This window comes from Malania oleifera, chromosome 1 (genome assembly GCF_029873635.1).
Source record: "Malania oleifera isolate guangnan ecotype guangnan chromosome 1, ASM2987363v1, whole genome shotgun sequence".
Classification (NCBI taxonomy): Eukaryota; Viridiplantae; Streptophyta; class Magnoliopsida; order Santalales; family Ximeniaceae; genus Malania; species Malania oleifera.
Genome location: NC_080417.1, coordinates 1,654,631 through 1,678,824, shown reverse-complemented (window position 1 = coordinate 1,678,824; position 24,194 = coordinate 1,654,631). Strand labels below are relative to the sequence as shown.

At 36.8% G+C, this 24,194-nt stretch overlaps 1 protein-coding gene across 1 annotated transcript; it reads right to left on the bottom strand.

Moving 5' to 3' along the window:
- Positions 1–262: 262 nt before the first annotated feature.
- On the bottom strand, positions 263–18,351 carry LOC131151666 (uncharacterized). Its single transcript, XM_058102993.1, has 6 exons — positions 17,968–18,351; positions 17,706–17,747; positions 1,422–1,537; positions 1,036–1,141; positions 803–856; positions 263–706 (listed from the first exon to the last, which is right to left on the bottom strand). The coding sequence occupies exons 1-6, from the start codon at positions 18,217–18,219 to the stop codon at positions 554–556; spliced, it is 723 nt and encodes a 240-aa protein (XP_057958976.1). The 5' UTR covers positions 18,220–18,351; the 3' UTR covers positions 263–553.
- Positions 18,352–24,194: the final 5,843 nt, after the last annotated feature.

The following is a 24,194-nucleotide window of genomic DNA, read 5'->3' as shown; positions in this document are numbered from 1 at the left end:
AGAGCTCTCCAAGGTTCGTAAATTTGGTAGTCAGCTCGATACTAGTCAATAACAGCTTCTTCTTCGTGTGGGGTTGATCCTGTACAAAAGATAAAAAACAAACAAGTGCGCACAGATTTCTGACGGCAGTTAAATGTTGAGACAGATCTCATTGGGTAACAAAATTAAAGAACAATCTGATGGCTACTTGACCAAATATAATGTGCCAATGAATAATAATAATAATATGATCCAACAGGTCAGGAAACAAAAATCAAGTATATTTTTTTGACAAAATCAACTATAATTTTATTTGACAAAAAATTGTATATACAACATATAATGTATCAGGCCAAACACCACCTGTCTGGCATATTATGTTATAGTTATCTTCTACATCAACCTGCAATTGACTTTACTGAGAATATCAAGACTAGCATCCTCATGTTGGGCATGATTAGTGACAAGCAGAGGAAAAACATATCTAGATATAATGAGCTATATTGGGAACTCTGTACTTGTGTATGTGAAGATGATAAAAAAGGAGTTATGATTGCTGATGTCCATTCCATAACTAGTAGAACTCAAGTTCCCGGCTACAATGGGATTTGATAGCATCCTTCAAACTCTCAACCCGATCAAAATCAACTTTGAAGGTTACCATGGTAATTCCATCTTTACCGGTTTCATAGTCTTGCTTTATGTCCTGAACTTGAAAAGATTGTAGCTGCAACCACCAAGCACATGGTACTCTTTTTCAGGTCAAATTGTGAAATGTAGACAAACTTTTCACACTCCATCACATTAGCATGAGCAAGGTTACCTGATGATACAAAATTCCTAATAGATCAAAGGGGACCTCCACACCCATCGAAACCTACAATTAAAAGCTATTCCCTAAATTAAATATCCAAAAAGTTGAACTTTCAATCCATAAAGAATGTGTAATCTGAAAGAGAGGGGTGGGGGGGAGATCTGCATCACATGCCTTCACCAACAGAAGATGGATAAAAAGAACAAAGGACACAAGAAAGTATTCAATAGGAAATCATGTACTTTAGATTTCATAAGAAGGGTGGGTGCATTTCTCAAGCATTCAGATGCAATTCCTCCGTAAGCCCGGACTAGTCCTCCAGTGCCAAGCTTGATACCTCCAAAATGCCTGAAATTAGGCATACAGAATTGGAAACACACCAAATTCGGCTCAAACATTGCATAAAAAACAAGAAGAAGAAGCTCATCCACAGAACAAGCAAACCCAAAAAAAAATAAGTTCATGCTTAAGATCACAGCTGGAGAGTTTACCATTTGTCAAAGAACATTATATATTCACAATATAGGCTATATAGCACAAGCAGTTCCTTTGCCAAAAGACAATAAGATAAATTGAAGTTGATACCAATGAAGGTAAAATGAATCATTGTAATGTGAAAATATTTCACCTGATCACAACCACCATCACTTTATCTAGTCCAGAAAAGTCTATTGCAGACTGTATTGGTTTGCCAGCTGTACCCGATGGTTCACCATCATCACTACTCCGGTATTGACCTCCAACCTAATAGAGTAAACAACAGCATAGGGCTAAGAAGTTTGAGCTGATGGATCAAATGGTACAGAGTAAATGCTACCCAAGCACTCCTTTTAATCAAATACATTCTTGGAGAAGCTACTGACAAATTTATTGTGATCAACAAAATTTAATATCAATTACCCTTATATAAAGGCCCTGAATATGGCCTAAAACAATATGTTCAAGTCTTAAACCTTGGATTCATTTTGTAACCCACATCTCCCCCGACAAATTTGCCACCCAATAGAAAGGAATTGTTCATGACAAGTGCAAAGAGACTAGCAGCCAAAATTTGTCCGGTAGAATTTGGATCAATGATGACTTCGATCACCAAACAAGAATGAGAGAAAGATGGCTTGGAGGACAAAAGACCCAAGGTTTACTAAGGGAGATCACTCCAATGCCTAAGTCAGGAAATATGGAAGGATTATATGGTCGCAACAGTAAAGGAGTGAATAAGAATGAGATGAGAAGTCTTACCTTAGGAATCCTTTTTATAGGCATTTGGGATACCTCCCTATTGATTTCCCTACTAATGGATTGCTGGGATTATATTTCAGATATGTTACTAGGGAGTAAAGATTAGTATGCGAACCTAATTAACAAACGTTACCTAATTTCTATTAATCCCTTGATGTCTTTTCATTTTTTAGTCTTACATAGAGTTAGTGTGGAGTTTAATGTTAGGGTCTCTTTTAGGTTATACCAGTTGTGCCCCCCCCCCCCCCCCCAAAAAAAAAAAACTCTCGAGTCTAAGAGTTACCTTTTTGGCTCGAGAGTATTTTGAATTTACTAAAAGTTCTTTTATTATCACAAGATTCAAATTAAGTCATAAGATGGGCATCTTTGGGCCTCATTAGCGGTATTTATCAGATGGGCAAATACTTTGCCAAGTAATGTCCGTTTCTTGTTGCCTCATGAGCAGTGCTCATCAAATGAGCATTTTTAGGCCTCATAAGCGGTGCTCATCAAATGGGCCAATTTTTTGTCGAGTCATATTTTCTCTTGTTGCCTTATGAGTGATGCTCATCAGATAGGCATTTTTTAACCTCATGAGCGGCGCTTATTAGATGGATCAATTATTTTCCAAGTAACACCCGTCTATTGTTGCCTCATGAGCACTGCTCATCGGATGACCATTTTTAGATCTCATAAGCGATGTTCATCACATGGGTCAATTTTTTTGCCGAACAATGACCATTTCTTGTTGCCTCATAAGCGGTACTCATCAGATAGACATTTTTTAATCTCATGAGCAGTGCTCATCAAATGAGCATTTTTCAGCCTCATGAGAGGTGTTCAATAGAACGGCCTATTTTTTGCAAAATAGTGTCTGTATCGTATGGACTTATGAGCAATGCTCATAGGATGGACATTTTTTGACCTCGTGAGCAGTACTTATCAGATGGACCCATTTTTTGTCGAGCAGTGCCCATTTTTTGGGTAGATTTTCCCCAACATGATTCGCATCTCACGAAGTTTCATGGTCCGAGCCACCACTTTTTCTCCTGTAAATAGTCTCTCTGCCCTTCTCTTATTCTCCATACTTAGAAGTAAAGTCTTTACTAGAGGTATATTTCCTTACTCCTCCCTAGAGAATTTCATTAGCGTTTCTACTATGTTTTCTCTTCAAATTCGATCTACTTATTTTTATGATAATAACCTCCTCTAGATTGATATATTTCTAAGCTCACACCATTAGCTCTCCCATATAGATCAGGGATTTCTTCCCTATGGAATTCAAGAAGTTACAACGTTGCAAAGTCGTTGTAAAGGCCACTGTTGGCCTAATAAGGTCTTTTAATTAGTTTTGGTGATAACAAACTAAGGATACTTTAATGTGCAAAGGTTGAGTTTTTGTTTCAGGAAATCAAGTGAATATCAAGTATAAATCAAGTGTAGATCAAGTATGAATCAAGTGTAAATCAAGTATGGAGCAAGTATAGATCAAGTATGGATCAAATGTAGGACATCAAGAAAGTTAAACTAACAAGTGATCCAAAGAAAAATTAAAGCATTGGCAGATAAAGCAAGTTCAAGCACATACTCAAAGAACTTCAAAAGCAAAAAGTATGAGAAAGATCTCAAACATGGCATATAAAGTTATTAGGAAATCCATTGTAAGTATTTCAAAGTTAAATATCAATTGAAATATGTTTTGAAGCTTTTCCAAGAGATTATGAGGACTTAAAAACCTATTTAGGATTATTAACACAAGTTTTGATTAAGAGATCAAATCATTTTTTCATGGAAAATATATTTCAACAGTGTTTGTCTGTTTAGATGACTAAACTTTTTGTTCAGATGACTGAACTTTCTGTTCAGATGACTAAAGTTGTAACTTCAGATGACTAAACTTCATGTTCAGATGTCTGAAGAATAAGCTCAGACGTTTGAAGAATAAGCTCAAACGTCTGAAGATTTTCTGGGAAGAAACAGAAACAGGCAATAGCTGTTCAGATGACTGAACTTGTCTCTTCGGTCATCTGAACCCGACTCTTCGGTCGTCTGAACCCTACTTCGGTCATCTGACCCTGTGTTCAGTTCATTTTTTAAAGAGTCTCAGGAACTTCAGATGACTGAACTCGACTCTTCAGTCATCTGAACACTGTTCAACGAGCAGATTTTTTAAAATTTAATATTTTAAATAATAGCTGTTTGAGCTCCAAATTTTCTAACAACTTGGGAAATCCTCTAAGGAAACTTTTGTAACAAGGAAACTTGTTTTGAAAGTCTATAAATACATGGTTTTTGTAAATCAAAAATACACCAAACTTTGAAAATCTCTCATAAGCTCTCTTGCTCTCAAAGTCTCATCTTGATCATCTCTTGCAAACTGAAAGTACCGTGATTCTAATATTCTTGTTCATCAATTCCTGAAGTTAGATTGCTGATTTCTCATCTGGAGAAAAGGAATTTGGTGAAATTCTTGTTAAAGCTTCAAAAGTGTATTTCATTCTTGATATCTATCTTTTAAAGTACATAGTTTTAAATTGTACTAACCTGCTCTTTGTGTGAGCGTTTCTTGTACACAATCTTCTAATTATTTCTCTTGTAGATTCTGAACGATTCCAGGTTGTTGGATCGTTGACCAAACAAGGGTATATTATTTGAAGAAGTCGGGTTCTAGCCTTAGCCAAGGAGTGATTGTAAACAGGTGTTGTTCCACCCGGTAACGGAACTGCTATAGTGGAACCCTTCGGTGTTTTGCCAAGGGCGAGGACGTAGGCTGTGTTGAAGCCGAACCTCGTAAAAACCTTGTGTCTTTCTTTCTTCTTTACTTATTATTTTCTGTACAATATGTTGTTGTGTATTTTAAAGTGCAGATTGCAAGATCTAAAGTTAGAATCAAAGGAGGACACTTGATATTTAGAAAGTACGTTTTGATTGACCGTTTGCGGAAACCCAAAAGGAAGTACGTTGATTAATCTGTGGAAATCTTAATAAAGGGAAGTGCATACAAAGGTTTTGTTCAAAGAAGGTTGAGAATATCTACAGGGTAGCTAATAAAGATTCTAAAATTCTTGCTTGATTGGTTAAATTGTTTAATTTGGTTGATTGGCTTGTGAATTTAAATTTCAGTATCTGGAAGTGTGATTGATAGTTAATTTCTTTCTTATTTTGGTGTCATAAGCATTAAAAATATTAAAAATGAAAAGAATCCAATTCACCCCCCTCTTGGGAAGCTATTCCAAATTTCAATGACCATTGTTACTTTGTGATCCAAGTTTCTAATCTCCAGAGTTGCACTGAAAAAGCAGTGCATGAACTCTTTCAGCATCTCTTCCTTTCCTTGAACGAGGCTCATAAGGTGGGCCGAAGTCTTCGCCATTTTTTAACTATTGATGAAATGTCCACAAACTACTACTCCATCTCATAAAAAGACCCAACCGAGCCGGGATTCAATGTTCAGTACCATGCTCTAGCATTCTTCTTTAGGGTTGTTGCAATGCTTTGTTACGAACCTAGCTTGTTCAGGGCATTATGCTTGCCTATGACCCCTTGTCTCGAGCGTTTCGGATGGGTTTCCATCATGTAAATACTAGTGTAGGTTTATTTTCTACTAGTTGTTTCTCTGTATGCCAAATACGGTAGTATGACTCCTTGGTCACTTTGATGTTTCCTAGTTCCAAGATGAGAATTGCATGTAAAGCTCTTTAGGGGAGGGTGAGTGTTCATCAATTTTGTAAAACTCACTAGCTATTGTCAATGTGTTTAGCCTACTTGCCTCCTTCGCTAAACACGCAATGTTAACGAAGGTGTTGCTAATGAATTGCATTTGTTCCAATGTTTATTGCTTACTTGCCATTGCTTTCATAATTGCTTACTGCTTCCGCTGATATTTGATTGAATGCTAATAAAAGTGTTTCGTGGATGAATTGTGGTAAACAATAGGTTGACTAGTTAAGCAAGCGTGTTTTAGCTAGCGCCGCACGGTACTTTCACAAAGGTGTGAAAATAGTCGGCCCGTGACACTTGGCACATCATGGCATTAGGTTCACCTTGCAATTGCGTCAACATTCTGAATGTGTCGAGGTGGTCTAGGGGATCTAACAACCAATCATATTAGTCTATGTTAGGCATCTTAAAATTTATTGGGTAGAGGAATCTCCATTATTTCCTAGGTAAAGGGAGGATCATAAGATCTAGCTAAGGTTTCACCTATTAAGGGTTAGTTGTAAACTTCTTTTACCATCTTTCATCAGTTGATCAATTTTCTTTAGTTTTTCTTCCAATTCCTAAGATCGTTGCTTGTTAATGCCCAAAATATTGGCTCCTTTTGCTTTCTTTGTCATATCTAAAATTTTCATGCCAACTTCATGTAGTTCCAACACCTTACCCTCAGGTGTCTTTTCTGCTTGAATAACCTTTGGGTCATGCTCTATAGGATCTTTTTTTGGTTGTAAGATCATGTTAAACATGTCTTCCGCCCTCCTTTGGAAGGCTAGAAATTGGTCTAAAGACACAATTTATGGCAAATTGTCTAGTTGTGGGGAGTGAACCAACTAAGGTGATTGATCCCCAACAACGAGTTTGGACTCGGAATTCTGTGATGCAGCCAGCCATGGTAGAGAGAAAGAAATCCTTCCAAGTTTCCCACACATAGCACAAACTATTGCAGCCAAAATTTGTCCAAGAGAATTTGGATCACGTCTTCGATAACCTAATAAGAATAAGAGAAAAACAACTTGGAGGACCCAAAATGTATTCCAGAGGATCACTTTGATGCCTAAGTCAGGGAATTTTGAAGGATTATATGATCACAATAGTAAAGGAGTAAGTAAGAATGAAATGAGATGCCTTACCTTCCTTAAGGCGTCATTTTTATAGGCATTCAGGATAATGGTTTTAAATAAAGGCCGCGACCGTTACGTAACGGTTTTTTGGGTTACCGATACCGTTACATACCGCGAAATTTGTGGGAAGAAAAATCACGTCCATAGCGGCCGTTATGGACCGCAACCGTTACGTAAAGGCCGCTACAGCCGTTACGTAACCGCTACAGGACTATTACACCAAAAAATTATTTTATTTTTCACTTTTTCTTCTCACTCTTTCCCTCTCTTTCATATATCATTCTCAATATACCAAGTGGCAAGAGGGGGAAAAGATTATAAAGAGGATGACAATGATACAAAATTTACTATTTCTTTAAATACTCACAATAGATGCATTAATTAACAATTTGAAAATATTCACTTGTTAGGAAAATATTTTATTTTGATAATATTAGTAATGTGATATTTATGTTCTATATTTTTCAACTTCAACCTTCTTTCTTTTCTAACTATTTTATATTTGTATTATTCGTATGTCTTATGTTTCTAATATATTAATGGAGTATATAATGTATTTTATTTTATTAATTAATTTAGCACACATAAGAATTTATCACAGATAAGAACAATGAGAAGTATAAATACGCACGCACACACACGTAATTTTTCTATCAATGGTGGTTTAAAACAAATGTAAACTTGTTGCCCTTACCAAATAACTTAGTTACTCGAACTAAAGGATCCAAAATACACTAAAACTCTTTCTAAGAAGGGTTAAAAGCTTAAAACATGCAAGTACGCTAATACGCACAAGGTTGTGCGTGCTTCAAAAAATTTCACAGTTGTTACACCCACTTCTCGTTATGTAACATCCGCTACTCCCGCTTCCCATTACACCCGTTACCGTTACGTTACGCTACCCGCTACTGCAATTTAAAACCATGTTTGGGATACCTACCTATTGATTTCCCTACTAATGGATTGCAAGGGATACATTCGAATATGTTACTAGGGAGTAAAGATTGGTTTGCCCAACCCCCCTACTTTAGTTAACCAATGTTACCTCGTCCTTTCATTAATTCCTTGATTTGATATAACCTAAAAGAGATCTTGACATAAACTCAACATTAACTCGTGCAAGACCAAAAAAATGAAAAGACATCGAGGAATTAATGGAAAGGAGGTAACGCCCATCAATTAAAGTAGGGACTTAGCACACCAATCTTTAGTCCCTAGTAACATATCTAAAGCCAAAGTGTAACCCCTGCAATCCAAATAAATATCCATTAATAGGAAAATCAATAATAAGGTATCCCTAACGCCTATGAAAAGGAACCCCTAAGGAAGGTAAGACATCTCATCTCATTCTCACACTCCTTTACTATTGCAATCATATAATCATTCTAAATTTCATAACTTAGGCATCAAAATGATTACCCAAAGTACACCCTGGGTCCTCCAAGCCATTTTTCTCTCATTCTTAGTAGGTGATTGAAGTCGTGATTGATTCAAATTCTCCTAGACAAACTTTCATAGCAACAATTGGAGCCGTCTATGGGAAACTTGGAAGGATTTCTTTCTAAAACTCAACCATTGCTACATCACGCAATTTCGAGTCCGAACCTGTTGCTAGGGATCAATCGCCCCCAGTTGATTCACTACCCCGCCACTAGACAATTTCCCGCAAATTGTGCCTTTAGAACAATTTCTAGTCTTCCAAAGAGGGGTGGAAGACATGTTTAGCATGATCTTACAACAAGAAAAAAAAATAAAAATAAAAATCTTGTAGAACATGACCCAAGGGTTGTTCAAGCAGAAAGAACACCTAAGATTAAGGCGATGATGCCATATGAAGTTGCCTTGAAAATTTCAAATATGACAAACGAAGTGTAAGGAGCACACAATGTGGGCATTAATGATCAACGGTCCTAGGAATTTGAAGAAAAACTCAAGAGAATTGATCAACTAGAAAAGTTGGTAAAAGAAGTTCGCAACCAACCCTTAATAGGGGAAACCTCAGTTAGATCTTCTAATCCTCCCTTTAGCAAGGAAATAATAGAGATACCTTTGCCTAATAAATTCAAGATGTACAACATAGAAGGATATGATGGGTCGTCAAATCCCCTACACAACCTCGACACCTATAGAATGTTGATGCAATAGCAAGGTGCACCTGATGCCATTATGTACTGAGCATTTGCAACATCCCTAAAGGGGAACGCTAGAGCATGGTATCAGACATTCAAGTCCGGCTTGGTTGGGTTTTTCTATGAGATGGAATAGCAGTTTGTAGCATTTCGTCAGCAGCCGTAAAATGGCGAAGACTTCAGCCTACCTTATAAGCCTTGTTCAAGGAGAGAGGGAAACATTGAAAGAATTTATTCGTTGTTTCGTTAACGCGACCTTGGACAGAAACTTAAATAATGTAGTAGTAGTAGCCGCTCTAACAACAACTCTCCAGCCTCGTGACTTTCTAAATTCCTTAAGGAAAAAGCTCCCCCCCCCCCCCCCCACCCCAAAAGTTAACATGGGGAGCTAATGATTAGCTCCGCGAGCTCAGAAGCATATCAACCTGGAATATGGCATCACCACAAGTAGGAACAAGATAGACTTGAGAAGGAAAAATTCGAAGGGGGCAAATGAAACGGTTTAAGGAGGCAAGAAACAAGAAGCTAATAAGTAGTCTAGTTATTTTAAGGATGTGCGATTCACCCCTAAATACCAATCCGACACACCCTTGAATGTCTCTCGAATCCATGTGTTGGTGCACATAAGTGAGAAAAGCTACGTAACATGGCCTGAACCCATGCAAACACCGTTATATAAACGAAACACATCTAAGTTCTATGAGTTCCATAGAGATCATGGGCATAATACAGAGGAATGCATCCATATAAAATACGAGATCGAGGCTTTAATCCGACAAGGACATTTGTCTAAGTTCATAAAAAAGAATGATCATAGGATAGAAGTACGCAATCAACAAAAACCAAAAAATTCTCAAATGGTGGAACAGCTTATTGATGAAATCATTGTGATATTCAAAGGGCTTGCTAGTGGATGTGACAGTGGTGGAGTAAGGAAGAAATACGCTAAACAGATCTTCTTGGTAAATAACCACACACCGACTTAGAAAAATTTTTGAAAAGATGAAATCATTATCTTCATAGAAGGGGGCATGAAGGGAGTTCGATAATCACACGAGGATACTATGGTGATATCTTTCCTCATTGCTAATTATTGGGTACGGAGAATTTTGATAGATAATGGAAGTTCGGCAAATATAATCTTTTGGTTAGTTCTATAGAAGACGAAAACAAGGGTGGAGCATTTGAACCCAGTCTCAATGCCTCTAGAAGGATTTGGAGGAGATGTGGCCCACCCCTTGAGAATCATCACCCTTTCCTTAGCAATGCGAACACCCCTCAGCAAATCACTCTTGTGACTAACTTCTTAGTGGTAGACTGTCCATCAGTTTATAATGTGATAATTGGTTGTCCAACTCTTATGCAGCTCGAGTCATCACCTCCACTTGCTAACTAAAAGTCAAATTTTCAACTCCAAACGAGGTAAGGGGAGAGACCAAATGGCAGCTCGCAATTGCTATGTGATGGCTCTAAAAGGAAAGACAGAGGTGCGAGAGACTTTAACCATAGAAGATTTGGACATAAGAGGCACAAACTCACAGATTGGCACCCCAATTGAGGAATTGGTCAACCGTTAGAAGAAAAAGACAAACAAAAGTGCATCCAATTAGGGGCTCAACTACCAAATTCGCTTTCTTTTAAAGTTATGAGAATACGCAAATATCTTTGCTTGGTTTGTTGATGACATGCCAGGTATTGACCCCACGATTATTGAACATAAACTCCAAGTGGACCCTAGCCACCACCGTTCTTGAGCAAGTCAAGGTAATTGACGAAGAAGTGATAAAACTTTTGAAAGTTAACTTCATCAAGGAGGTCCATTACCCAAAATAGCTTAGCAATGTGGTATTTGTGAAGAAATCAAACAAGTAGTGGCGAACTTGCATTGACTTCACAAATTTGAACAAAGCATGGCCCAAGGACAGTTTCCCCCTTCCTTGGATAGTTCATTTAGTGGATTCTACCTTGGTCCATGAGCTTTTCAATTCTATGGATGCATTCTCATGTTACCATCAGATCTGCATGCTCCCATGGGACGAAGAGAAAACTGCCTTTGTCACCAAAAGGAGGCTCTACTGCTACAGGGTAATGTCATTCAAGTTGAAAAATGCGAGGGCAACTTATCAAAGACTAGTAAACAAAATAATCGAAGATCTTTTGTGAAAGTTGAAACACCACGAAGCTTATGTGGACGACATGCTAATTAAAAGCTTAAAGTCTAGCAATCATGTAAGAGACTTAAGGAGTGCATTCGGACTACTCCGGAAGTACTGCATGAAATTAAACCACCACCAAGTGCGTATTTGGAGTATCCACAGGAAAGTTCCTAGGATTCATGGTGACTCACAAGGGAATAGAGGTAAATCCATACAAAATTCAGGCTTTAATGGAAATGCGTACCCCCACAAAGTAAAAGAGAAATACAAGTCCTCAAGGGAAGGTTGGCGTCATTGAGTAGATTTGTCTCTTGCTTGGAGGATAAATGCTTACCATTTTCAAAGCGTTATAGAAAGTTGAAAGATTTGAATGGGATGAGGAGCAGGATAAAACCTTTGCGCAACTAAAGCAATTCCTTAACTCTCCACCACTCTTGATTGAATTCGTCATAGGGGAAGACTTCGGCTTAGCTTTTACCAACAATGCAGTAAATTCTATCCTAGTACAAGAAGAAGGCAAACAGTACAAGTCTATATACTATAAACAAGGTGTTGAGGAGTGTTGAAATCAGCTATTGCCTCGCAAAGAAGGCAACTCTCGTTGTACTGTATTTAGCAAGAAAATTAAGACATTGTTTCCAAGCTCACAAGGTCAAGGTATTGACTAATATACCCTTACGACAAAAACTTCAGTGCCCCGAGCTATCAAGCAGAATGATGAAATGTTCAGTTGAGCTTGGAGAGTTTGATATTCACAACAAGCCAAGGTCAGCAGTTAAAGCACAGGTCCTAACCAACTTCATAGTTGAACAAACCTTTGAAGATACTGAAAACACAAAGCAGTGGATGTTACAGGTAGATGGGTCTTCTAATTGTGTGGAAGGAGGACTAATTCTCAATACACCCGATGGGACTAAAGTACAATATGCCTTGAGGCTGCAGTTTACTGCAATCAACAAATAATGCAGAATATGAAGCCTTGCTGGCAAGGCTACGAAGTTCAACATCCCTAGGAGTAAAGAAATCACAAGTGATGAGTGACTCATAACTGGTGGTAAAGCAGGTAAAAGGTGATTTTGAAGCTAGAGAACCAAAGATGATTAGGTTCTTGGCCAAAGTATGAGAATATGCAAAAGCACTCTCAGAGTTTAGCATTAAACATATCCCTAGGCTGAAGAACACAAAGGTTGACGCTCTATCAAGGTTAGCCTCCGCCTCAAAACTAGATTGGTAGAAAGTAATATACGTGGAGCCGATAAGGAAACCTACTTATGAGGAAGTTACTGTAGCAACTACAGTTGAAGGAGAATGTTGGAAGGCTCCAATTTTAAAACACCTTAAAGAAGGGTGGTTACCAGAAGACGGGAAAGAATCATTAAAGCTCAAAAGAAAGGCAGCCAGATACATAGTAATAGAAGAAGAGCTATACCGCCGAACTTTTACGTTACCATACCTACGTTGTCTGGATAAAAGTGAAGCAGAGTATATATTGAAAGAGATCCATGAAGGAATTTGAGAGAATCACCGAGGAGGAAGGGCATTGGCTCATAAGGCTTTGCAACAGGGGTATTATTGGCCTAGCATGAGAAGAGATGCTTTGAATTCAATAAAGCAATGTGACAGATGCTAAAGGCATGCCAACATATCCCGCTAACCAGCTAATGTTCTCTCTCCATTGGCTAGCTCATGTCCTTTTGCTTAATGGGGAATTGTCATATTGGACCCTTTACCTCAAGCCACGAGGGGGAAAAAAATAATAAGTGGTTGCTATAGATTACTTCACTATATGGGTCAAAGTTGGCACTGTCCCACATCACAGAGAGAAATATCACTAAATTTATCTGGTCCTCGATCATATGAAGATATGGGATACTGCACACTGTAGCAGTGGGATCAAGGGAAGCAATTCGATAACCATAGTTTCAAAACTTTCTACTCTGATTTAGGCATAACCCTGCATTTTACATCATTAGCATAACGGCAAAGCAATCGATAGATGGGAAACATAAATCGCACAAGACAAGTGGATAGAGGAGCTCCCTTCAATACTTCAGGCATATCACACCACCCGTAAAACAACCACTGGAGAAACCCTTTCTCTAGTAGCATTTGGATCAGAAGCAATGATTTCAACAAAAATAAGAATTCCTTCATGGCGAAGGCAACATTTCAATGCAGAAGAAAATGAAGAAAAATTGATAACAGAGTTAGATTTAATAGAGGAAAAACGAAAACAAGCCCGAATCAGGATGACGACGTACTAGCAAAAAGTGGCTAAGTATTATAACTTTCAAGTTAAAGCTCGAGTATTCAAGCCAGGATAACTAGGACCTAACAAGCTCAAGCCAAATTGGGAAGGATCATACCAAGTAGCAGTGGAAATCAAGCTAGATACTTATAAATTAAAAGGGCTTAGAACAGAAGGAGATTCACAATACATGGAATTCTAAGATTTTGAAGAAATATTATCAATGATTGTATGTTCAACAGAGAAAAATTCACCAAATCATTTGATGGGGAAAAAAATCCACTATTTGGAACTATTTTCCTCTTCTTCGTCACCATCTGATGAGCGCCACTCATAAGGCAACAAGAGATGGGCACTACTCAACAAAAAATTAGTCCATCTAATGAACATCCCTTATATGACAACAATAGACGGACACTGTTCAACAAAAAATTGACCCATCTGATGAGCACTGCTCATTAGGCAATAAGAGACGAGCACTACTCGACAAATAATTGGTCCATCTAATGAGCACCCCTCATGAGACCCAAAAATGTCCATCTGATGAGCACTACTCATGAAGCAGCAAGAGACGAACACTACTTGGCAAAGTACAAACCCATTTGATGAGCACCGCTCATGAGATAATAAGAAATGGGAACTGCTGGTAGAGCGTTGGCCCATCTGATGAGCACCGCTCATGAGGCCCTAAAATGTTTACTTGATGACTTAATTTGAATCTCGTGATAATAAAAATACTTATAATAAACGTAATATACTCTCAAGCCAAAAAAGGTAAAAGGCTCGAGAAAAAAGGGGCAACTAATATAACCTAAAAGAGACTCTAGCATTAAACTCATAAGAACAAAAAATGAAAAGATATCAAGGAGTAAAGCAAGGGGTTAGCACATCAATCTTTACTCTCTAGTAACATATCCAAAGCCAAAGTGTAACCCCCCCTGCAATCCAAATAAACATCCATTAATAGGAAAATCAATAATACGGTATCCCCAATGCCTATACTAATAATCCCCTTTGGAAGGTAAAGTATCTCATCTTATTCTCACCCACTCCTTTACTATTGCAAACATATAATCCTTCCACACTACCTAGCTTAGCCAGTGGAGTGATCCTCCAGAATACACCCCTGGGTCCTCCAAACCATTTTTCTCTCATTCTTGGCAAGAGATCGAAGTCATGATTGATCAAAATTCTCCCAAACAAATTTTGGTAGCAACAGAGACAAATACCACAAAGCCTTTTTCCTTAGCATGAAGATTAACTACTAATTCAATCAAAGTAACAAGACAAACCACTAAAGCTAGGCTAATTATTGATACAAGATATAGAATTAACAGAGCCTCATCAATCAATCAACCAAGCATCATAGCATAAAGTGTACCATATAAGCCCAACAACTGTGAGTGGCCTTTGGGTCTCGGACCTGAGGTGATCAACAAACAACGTTTATCAAAAGAGTGCATGTACTACAAAAATCTATCGAGGAGCTAAACAATATATTCTATGCTAAAACACAACAAAAAAAAATAACAAGAATACCCCTCGAAATGAATAAAAACAAGGAATTGAAACAAGATAGTGAGTTAGTGACCAATAAACTAATACACCAATGGGTAAGAACCCAAGTGGGAAGGGAGGGATGGGACCTGAGAGAGAAAGGAGTTGGCAGATTTATCATCAAAGATGGGGCCGGCAATGGCAATGAATTTGCTCTTCTTGATTTCCTTTTAGAAGGTGATGGTCTCGCGGATGGTAGTGTAGGCGCCAGAGCTGCTATTATTGCTCGCCATTGGTCTCATAAGGGCAGAAATTCAAAAGAACAAAGAAGAGATTCGATGATGATGAAGGATGAGCTTGAAGCTGCGGAAGGGGTTTCAATGTCGCCAACTTCATCAGATGCAGTTCGATTCTCTACTATTTTCTACTGGAATCACAGCTTTGTTGTTGTGTCGAAGGATTCAAAGGGGTTCTTCTACTTCGAGGCGTCAACACTCATGTTCCCTAAGGCCTTTGTTGTTGTTAACTTGTTATTACCAAAATGGAGGCGCACGACGCGTCTCGAGTCCACACAAGACAGGTGGATAGAGGAGCTCCCTTCAATACTTTGGGCATATCGCACCACCCGCAAAATAGCCACTAGAGAAACCCTTTTTTCTACTGGCCTTTGGATCAAAAGCAGTGACTTCAGCAAAAATTAAAATTCCTTCATGGCCAAGGCAACATTTAAATGTAGAAGAAAATGAAGAAAAATTGAGAACAAAGTTAGATTTGATAGAGGGAAAATGAGACCAAGCCCAAATCAGAATAGCGGCATACCAGCCAGAAAGTGGCTAAGTATTACCACTTTCAAACGAAGGCTCGATCATTCATGTCCGGAGATTTGGTCCTAAGGAAGGCACGGGTACGCTCAGGAGAACTAGGACCTAACAAGCTGAAGCCAAATTGGGAAGGATCGTACCAAGTATCAGTGGAAATCAAGCTAGAGACTTATAAATTAAAGGACTTAGAAGGGACGGAGATTCACAATACATGGAATTTTGAGATTCCTAGTCTTAGAATCTAGTTGTATCAAAATAACGATATGATTTTTTCAAGTGATCATGTGATGCCTTTTTTTCCCATTTTCATTAGAAATATTAAAATTATGTGAATGAAACTACTACTGAATGAATCTAATGAGTTAAAAATAAAGTAAAAGATGTTATAAGGTCTGAAAAAATATTATCAATGATTGAATATTCAACAGGTAATAAAAATTCATCAAATAAATACACTTGTTTGATAAAAAAAAATCTACTCTTCGAACTATCTTCCTCTTCCTCCTCGTCATCATCTAATGAGCGTTGCTTATAAGGCAACAAGAAAAAGGCACTACTCAGGAAAAAATTGGTCCATCTGATGAGCACTGCTCATAAGACAATAAAAGTTAACTAGCCAGCCTAACATTTACCACAATTCACCAACAAAACACTTTCATTGTCATTCAAACAGATATAAGTAAGAGCAATAAGCAACTTACGAAAGCAGTGGCACTTAAACAATAAACATTGAAATAACATAATTCATTATCAACACCTCCATTAACAATGTGTGTCTAGTGAGAGAGGCAAGTAGGCGCTAAACATATTGACAATAGCTAGTGAGTTTTACAAGTTGATGAACACTCACCCTCCCCTAAAGAGCTATTTAAGCTATTCTCACTCTGTCACTAGGAAACATCAATATGACCAAGGAGTCGTACTCCCTTTTTAGCCTAGGGAAAAACTATCTTTAAAAAATAACCCTGTACTAGTATTTACATGATAGAAATTCATCCCAAACGCACGAGACAATCGGTCACAGGCAAGCATAATTCCTTAAACAAACTCAGCTCGTGATGATGAGCATTGCCTATGAGGCAACAAGAGATGGACATAACTTGACAAAAATTTGCCCATCAAATAAGCACCGCTCGTGAGACCCAAAAATGTTCATTTGATGAGCACTACTCATCAGGCAACAATTCGGCAAAGTACAAACCCATATGATGAGTAATGCTCATGAGACAATAAGAAATGAATGCTACAAGTAGAGCATTGGTCCATCTGATGAGCACTACTCATGAGGCCCTAAGATGTCCATTTGATGACTTAATTCCAATTTAATGATAATAAAAGGACTTATCATAAATGTAATATACTCTCAAACCAAAAATGTAACTCTAAGATTCAAGAAAAGGAGGGAAACTGATATAACCTAAAAGAGACCCTAGCTTTAAACTCATCATTAATGTACGTAAGACCAAGATATAAAAAGATATCAAGGAATTAATAGAAAGAGGTAACATATGTTAATTAAAGCAGGGTTTAGCACATGAATATTTACTCTCTAATAACACATCCAAAACCGAAGTGTAACCCTGCAATCCAAATAAATATCCATTAATAAATGAGGTATCCCCAATGTCTATACAAAGGACCCCCTAAGGAAGGTAAAACATCTCATCTCATTCTCACTCACTCCTTTACTATTGCAATTATATAATCTTTCCAAATTCACTAAGTTAGGCTGTGGAGTGATCCTCCGGAATACATCTCGGTTCTAGCTGTTTTTCCTCTCATTTTGGCAGGGGATCGAAGCCGTGATTGATCCAAATTCTCTCAAACAAATTTTGGTAGCAACATAAACAAATACCATGAAGCCTTTTTTATTAGCATGAAGATTAAAGACTAATTCAATCAAGATAACAAGACAAACTACTAGAGCTAGGCCAATTACTGATACAAGATAGAGAATTAACAGTCTCGTCAATCAATCAACCAAACATCACAGCATGTAATGTACCTTATAAGCCCAACAATTGTGAGTGGCCTTCGGGTCTCGGACCTGAGGTGATCAACAAACAACGTTTATCAAAATAGCGCTTGCACTACAAAAATCAATCGAGGAGCTAAACAACGGATTCTATGCTAAAACACAAGAAAAAAAATATAGAACAACGGAACACCCCTCGAAATGAATAAAAACAAGGAATTGAAACGGGATGGTGACCAATAAACTAATACACCAATGAGTAAGAACCCTAGTGGGGAAGGGGGGATGGGACCTGGGAGAGGAAGGAGTTGGCAGATTTATCGTCGGAGATGGGGCCGGCGATGGCAATGAATTTGCTCTTCTTGATTTCCTTTCCGAAGGTGACGGTCTCGCGGATGGTGGTGTAGGCGCCAGAGCTGCTGCTGCTGCTCGCCATTGGTCTCGTGAGGGCAGAAATTCGGAAGAACGAAGAAGAGATTCGATGATGATGATGGGTGAGCTTGAAGCAGTGGGAGGGGAAGGGTTTCAATGTCGCCAACTTCATCAGTCGTAGTTCGATTCACTGCTTTATTCTACTGGAATCACAGCTTCATCGCAGTGTCGAAGGATTCGAAGGGGTTCTTCTACTTCGAGGCGTCGACATTCATGTTCCCCGAGGCCTCCGTTGTTATTAACTTGTCCCTTGCTGAAATGGAGGCCCACGACGCCTCGGTACGACGCCGTCTGTCCGCACAGGAGTTAGAGATGACGAAAGGGTATAAACGACGCCGTTTTCGTGTAGAAAATGGAGAAAAACATCTAAATGAATTAAGTCGATCACGAGCAATACACGAGTCCACTCGGCAAAAACTCATTCAAATTTGTTCATCATTTAAATAAAGTGATTCTTGAGTCACGATCATTTAATAGACGAATCTAGCCTGAACATAGGCTCGTTTCAGTTCCTAAACAATTCGACTATAAGCTCAACTAGGCTCTGATAATAAACTCGAACTATGGACTTATTTAATAGGATCAATTAAGTCATATACGGAAGAGTTTAGCTTTAAAGGTCTGCATTGTTAGGTTTTTTTTTTAGATTACGCATCGGGTTTTCATGTGTCTGTTTTACGATGCACATGACAAATCTCGCGCCCCTTGAAGCCGAACCTACAATTCCAAATGGAGGTAAATTTTAGGAATCTAAGGGCAGAAACGAATCTGGAAGGGTTTGAACACCTGACCTCATGAAAGGTACTCCTGCAGCCCGCACTATCACCTGAACCACACCATAGGGGTTCTGGTTTTGTTAGTTTGATCACATGGAGTGTTGGGTACAATAGCATAAACTCTCTAATTTTTTATGAATCTATTTACTTAATTTTTTTTAAAAAATATGTGTTTTACGCGCTTGTATATGATTAAAAAAACACCCTTAAAGACAATTCAAGATTGTCAGGCTAAGGAATCGAGGGATCATCCATCCACAAGGTCGAGATCCAAGATCTCAAGAGTCATGAGAAAGCTTTCACATCGATGTTATCATGAGCTTATTATTAGTTTAATTATTTATTTAGATTAAGGCTGCATTTGGGAGTTTAAATTTTGAACTTTATATTTGAATGTAAATAGTTTTGGATAAATTTTAATACATTTTATATTACTCATTATCCAAATATAATACAAATTCAAATCTAAAGTTTTTTTTCAGACATAGGATAAGAAAGAGTACACCATATGCGATGCAACACAATTCATACATTACTAGTTTAGCTTAAAAATCAATTCAGTTGTTACTCCCTCTACGAACATGATGAAGATGGCATATTGGAAAGAAATTGATTTCAAGGATCAAGGTTGAATAGGGATTATAAATACTATCCACCCTTTAAATAAATCATTAAACTTGTGAGAATTAAGACAAACTTTGCAAATAAGTTGACAATCTAAACACTTCCATAATTATTCTTTATTGATAATTTAGGTCGAAGTGATCAAGTTGAGCAATTTTTTGGCCTTATGCTCAACACAAACTTTGGATTTTGATTTTTGTGGATTTGAATAAAATAATAATATAAAATTGTATTAAAATTTATTCGAATTCACTCAAATTTAAAAATTCAAAACTCAAAATTTATGCCTGCAAACGTAACATAAATGTATTCCCAAAATGTACTCATATGAGAAGTCTCAAACTACGTATACTCATAGGTCTCCTCACTAGACCCCACTCCAAATAGTTGCCATTGGACATGATTAAGCGTAGGGTTGAGTGGTATTCGGTGAAAATTGAATTCATCAATCGAGCTGAAGAAGTTTTGTTAAATTGATTTGGTTAAAATTTTAATAACAATTGGTTCAGTTTGATTTTTCAAAAATTTTGGTGTTTGGTGATCAACTTTGTTGAAGATTTTTTTTTTCAATTAACCGAATTATTGACTGCAGATATAAATGTTAGATATAAATATATTTGTATTATATATCAACATAATATATTTATTTATATTATACATAAATATATAAGTAAATTGGAAAGGCATCAGGACCCCTTTACCATATATGTTATTAAGTATGATTAATTTTGATTAACCAAATTAATTAATAAAATTTGATCGAGTAAGGGCTTGGTATATCCTATAGTTTGGTTCGGTTTGATTGATGGATATGATTAATCAAAAAAATGTGATGAATTCGGTTAATTCACTGTACAACCGATCGTACTACCCTAATTAAGTGAAGCTCATCTCATTCTAACATTGCCACCCTCTTCCCAAAAGGGTCAACCCACTTTTCATCTCGTGTTGGCTGAGAACATAGCTAGCTTAGGCGTGGAATTAGTCTAGCGCGCAAACCCAAGAAACTCAACGTTTCAAAAATAATAATAATAATAATAATAATTACAAGTCACCATTAAACACATATTCAAATCTAGTGTAATTTATTTTGAGAAGAAAAATTATAATTAATAATGATTTTTTATATTTTATTTAAAAATAAAAATTAATTATAATTTAATGATGTTTTTTAATTTATAAATCGTTATTATTATTATTATTATTTATCTGAATGACGTAGCACAAGGATGTAATAATTTCAACACGTTGGACAATGGAGAATATATGTTTTCGTTTGGCGCTGCTTAGCCATCGAGTCGTCGGCTCTCAAGCGTGTGGCGCGCCACTCCCCCGATCCAACCTCCTCTGACATTTCACCCGGTGACTGGGTCAGGTCGCTTCCAATCATCACTAATGCCTTTCTCGTTTAAAGTCAGTGACGGACACGTGGAAGATCCTCAGAGGACCGCTCCGGGCCCACAATTAACCAAAGTTGCAAGTGGGTCCCACCCTTGCATGCCTTAGGCCGCCGCTAATGGAGGTCCGCGTAACACAATAATTCACCCAAAAATCTTATGATAATTAATATGGAAGGTCAAAGTATACGTGTTAGCATTTGATTGGACAATACAAATATAAAATTAGAAATGAATATTCAAATTTAAGACTCAAAATTTACACTCCAAATAAAATATTTTTAATATTATAAATTAACAATATTTTTTATTTTTTATTTTTATTATTATCAAATAAAAATTGGGAATGCCTAGTCTTAGATGCTCTGAAGGGACCACATCAAGGTCAAACTAAGGAAGGTATTAACCATTAGCATTTCTATTGGACATACAAGTCAAGACTCAAGGCATAGAATTTGGTCTCCCCAAATGGACGTAACAGATTTTTTTTTCTCCATAATTATATTAGACTTAGACTATGTAACATTGTCATTATTTCATTTCATACCTTTCCATACATTGAAATTTTTATTTGGATTCCTCTTGAATTAAATAAATTGAGTGAATGGTGAGTACTTTTTATATTGTTGAAACACAATAGAAGGAGATATAATATTTTTCTTACTCTATAAATTTTACTTATTACTCTATATTTTGAATTGTCTTTCAATTACAATTTGATTTGCAAGCATTGGCTCAATATTTTAATGTATTTTGAAATAATCATTGTTTATAGAGCATGAATATGAAAGAAGAGTCTGACAACTTTTCTAGAACAAGAATTATTTCTATTAGATAATTTGTTCTTCTAATTTCAAGACTTCTGTCAAACATAATGTTGGAATTGGTGTGATCCCAAGAAGAGGGAAGAATTGGATTTTAAAACTTTTTAACTAATTTAAATATTTGTCAATTCACCACAGTTCATATCTTATTCAATATTAAAAGCATGTATGTAAAATGATTAGGCTATCAGTGTAGGCATACACGTGTGCAGCATATATCTTTAAATTTAATGTGTGCATGCGAATAATTATAACAGTAAATAAGTAAACATACACATATGGGAACTAAAGTGCAATAATTTAAATGAGATAGGGAGAGAGAGAGACACACGATATTTGTTATCGAAATTCGGCCAAACTTGTAATGCCCAAGAAGATAATATGAATGGAAGTGTAAAAATAATAAATAAATTAAATAAAATAAATAAATCATTTTTATTTTTATTTTTATTTTTATTAATTAAATAAATTATTATTAATTAAGTATTATAATATCATATATATATATATATATATATATATATATATATATATATATATATATATATATCACCTAAAGAAGCTTCAGGATTTCCTTTGTTATTTATTGAGACAAAAGCACCCCTTGAATCACGTCTCTCTCTCCTTGTCTCCTCTCATCCTCTCCTCATTTCTCGACAAAACAAGCACCGATTAGAGAATGGAAAATACCGTTGGGTTCCATTCTCCGCTACCGACATTTTCATCTCAGTGGATTTGTCGTAAGAGCGACATAGGCACCACTCCTGGGGTAAGGTAACCTCTCATTCTTTCCTCAATTCTTCTTTTAATCTCCGGCCAAATCGATGATCGGACATCACCACAGGGTCCTAACTCAGAATCTCGTCATGTTGGCCAGAACATATTTTTAATTTGGGTTTCCTAAACACCACTCCAAGGTTAGGGTAGCATAGTGTAAATATATCCGTTAATTATAGTTAAAGTTTAATTGGCTATTTGGAGTGTGTGGGCCTAGAAAATATTAAAATAATTATTATTCTGAGAGTTGAATTGATTAGTTTAGGAGAAATGTGAATTTCAGGGTTTTGGAGTTTTGAATGTTGTGGGATGCATGAATTTGGGTGTTTTTAGACCTTTTAGTAAACCAAGTAAGAGGAATAAATTATAACAGACGATTTTGAGAAATATTGATCGAGTTATTATGTGAAAATGAAATATGATATTTTACCTGAATTTATTATGTTATGAATCTCAGATAAAATGGTGTGGCATATGAGGTATATTGAAAAATTATATATGATGATGAGTATTTTCTAAGAAAACGATGAAATGTGAAATATTGATATGTTTAATGGAAAATGAGGGAATGTGATATATAGATATATGTAGAAATGATTTCCTTGAAAATGAGAAAGTATGAAATACTGGTATGTGTATATTGAGAAATGTTGAAAATGTAAAATGAAATATATGTTATTATGAGAATTGAATGAATATTGGAATAAGTATATTGAATCGTGAATACTGAATTGAGAATGTGGAAACGTGAACCCTGATGGATGGATTGTGATATGAGCATGGTATCGTTGCTAGTGGTGATTACATGCAACCACACGGGCTCGTGGAGCGTGTAGCATGACAATCGATTGAGTCAGAGAGAATGATAGTTTTTCCCCCTGGGTCCGAACCAGGGTATATGGTAGGTCAATCGTACTACAGACGAATGTATGGTATGTTTATTTTGATCTAACTAGGTAGGCCAACCGCGGTTAGATCCAACCTTAGGGCCGCACAACCCTATTTATGGAAGGAAGCATGACGTGGAGAAATATCCTCAAGGCAGCCATGAGTAACAAAAGCGACATACTTACTGGTTACCAAGGACACTCATGGGTTGGATTGTGAAATGGAAATGGAAAATGAAATAATGATAAAAAGGGAAACGAAAGAATGACAAAAAGTGAAACGAAAGAATGACAAAAAGTGAAATGAAAAGAGCGTGAGTTAATAACATAAATAATTATAGCGAAGTAAAACACTCTGCTTAAGCGTCAGTTGCAGCCAAACCCGAGTTAATCGGGTAAGGTAACAAACGATATCGAAGTAGAGGGAAGCTGCATATATAGGCGTGTAATCTTCCATATTCTCATGAACTTTGATGGTAAACATGGGTTGCATGTAAATGGTTTTGAAAATGGTATTAAAAACTTATGAAAGATTGTGTTTTATATCTATATGATTATAAGCATATATCAATTTATTTTCTCAGTTGATATGATGATTTAAAATTGTATATTATGATATAATGAAACTCATACTGTCACACACTGTAAATAATTTATTCCGTTTTACTGAGATATGTCTCACCAAAATATCTAAATGTTTCAGGAAACCATGACAGAGCGGGTGATAGAGCTCTGTGATAGTAGGGAGCTAGTACTTTGATATATAGGGCAAGTGATTTGGACTAGGGATGTGTGTTTCCTC

Coding starts and splice junctions, on each gene's coding strand:
- LOC131151666 (XM_058102993.1), bottom strand. CDS start 18,219: ATGAAGTTGGCGACATTGAAACCCTTCCCCTCCCACTGCTTCAAGCTC. Junction 1,538..17,705: donor ACAATTGTTGGGCTTATAAG/GTACATTACATG, acceptor TTACTCTATTAG/GTTGGAGGTCAATACCGGAG. Junction 1,142..1,421: donor GTGATGGTGGTTGTGATCAG/GTGAAATATTTT, acceptor GCCTAATTTCAG/GCATTTTGGAGGTATCAAGC.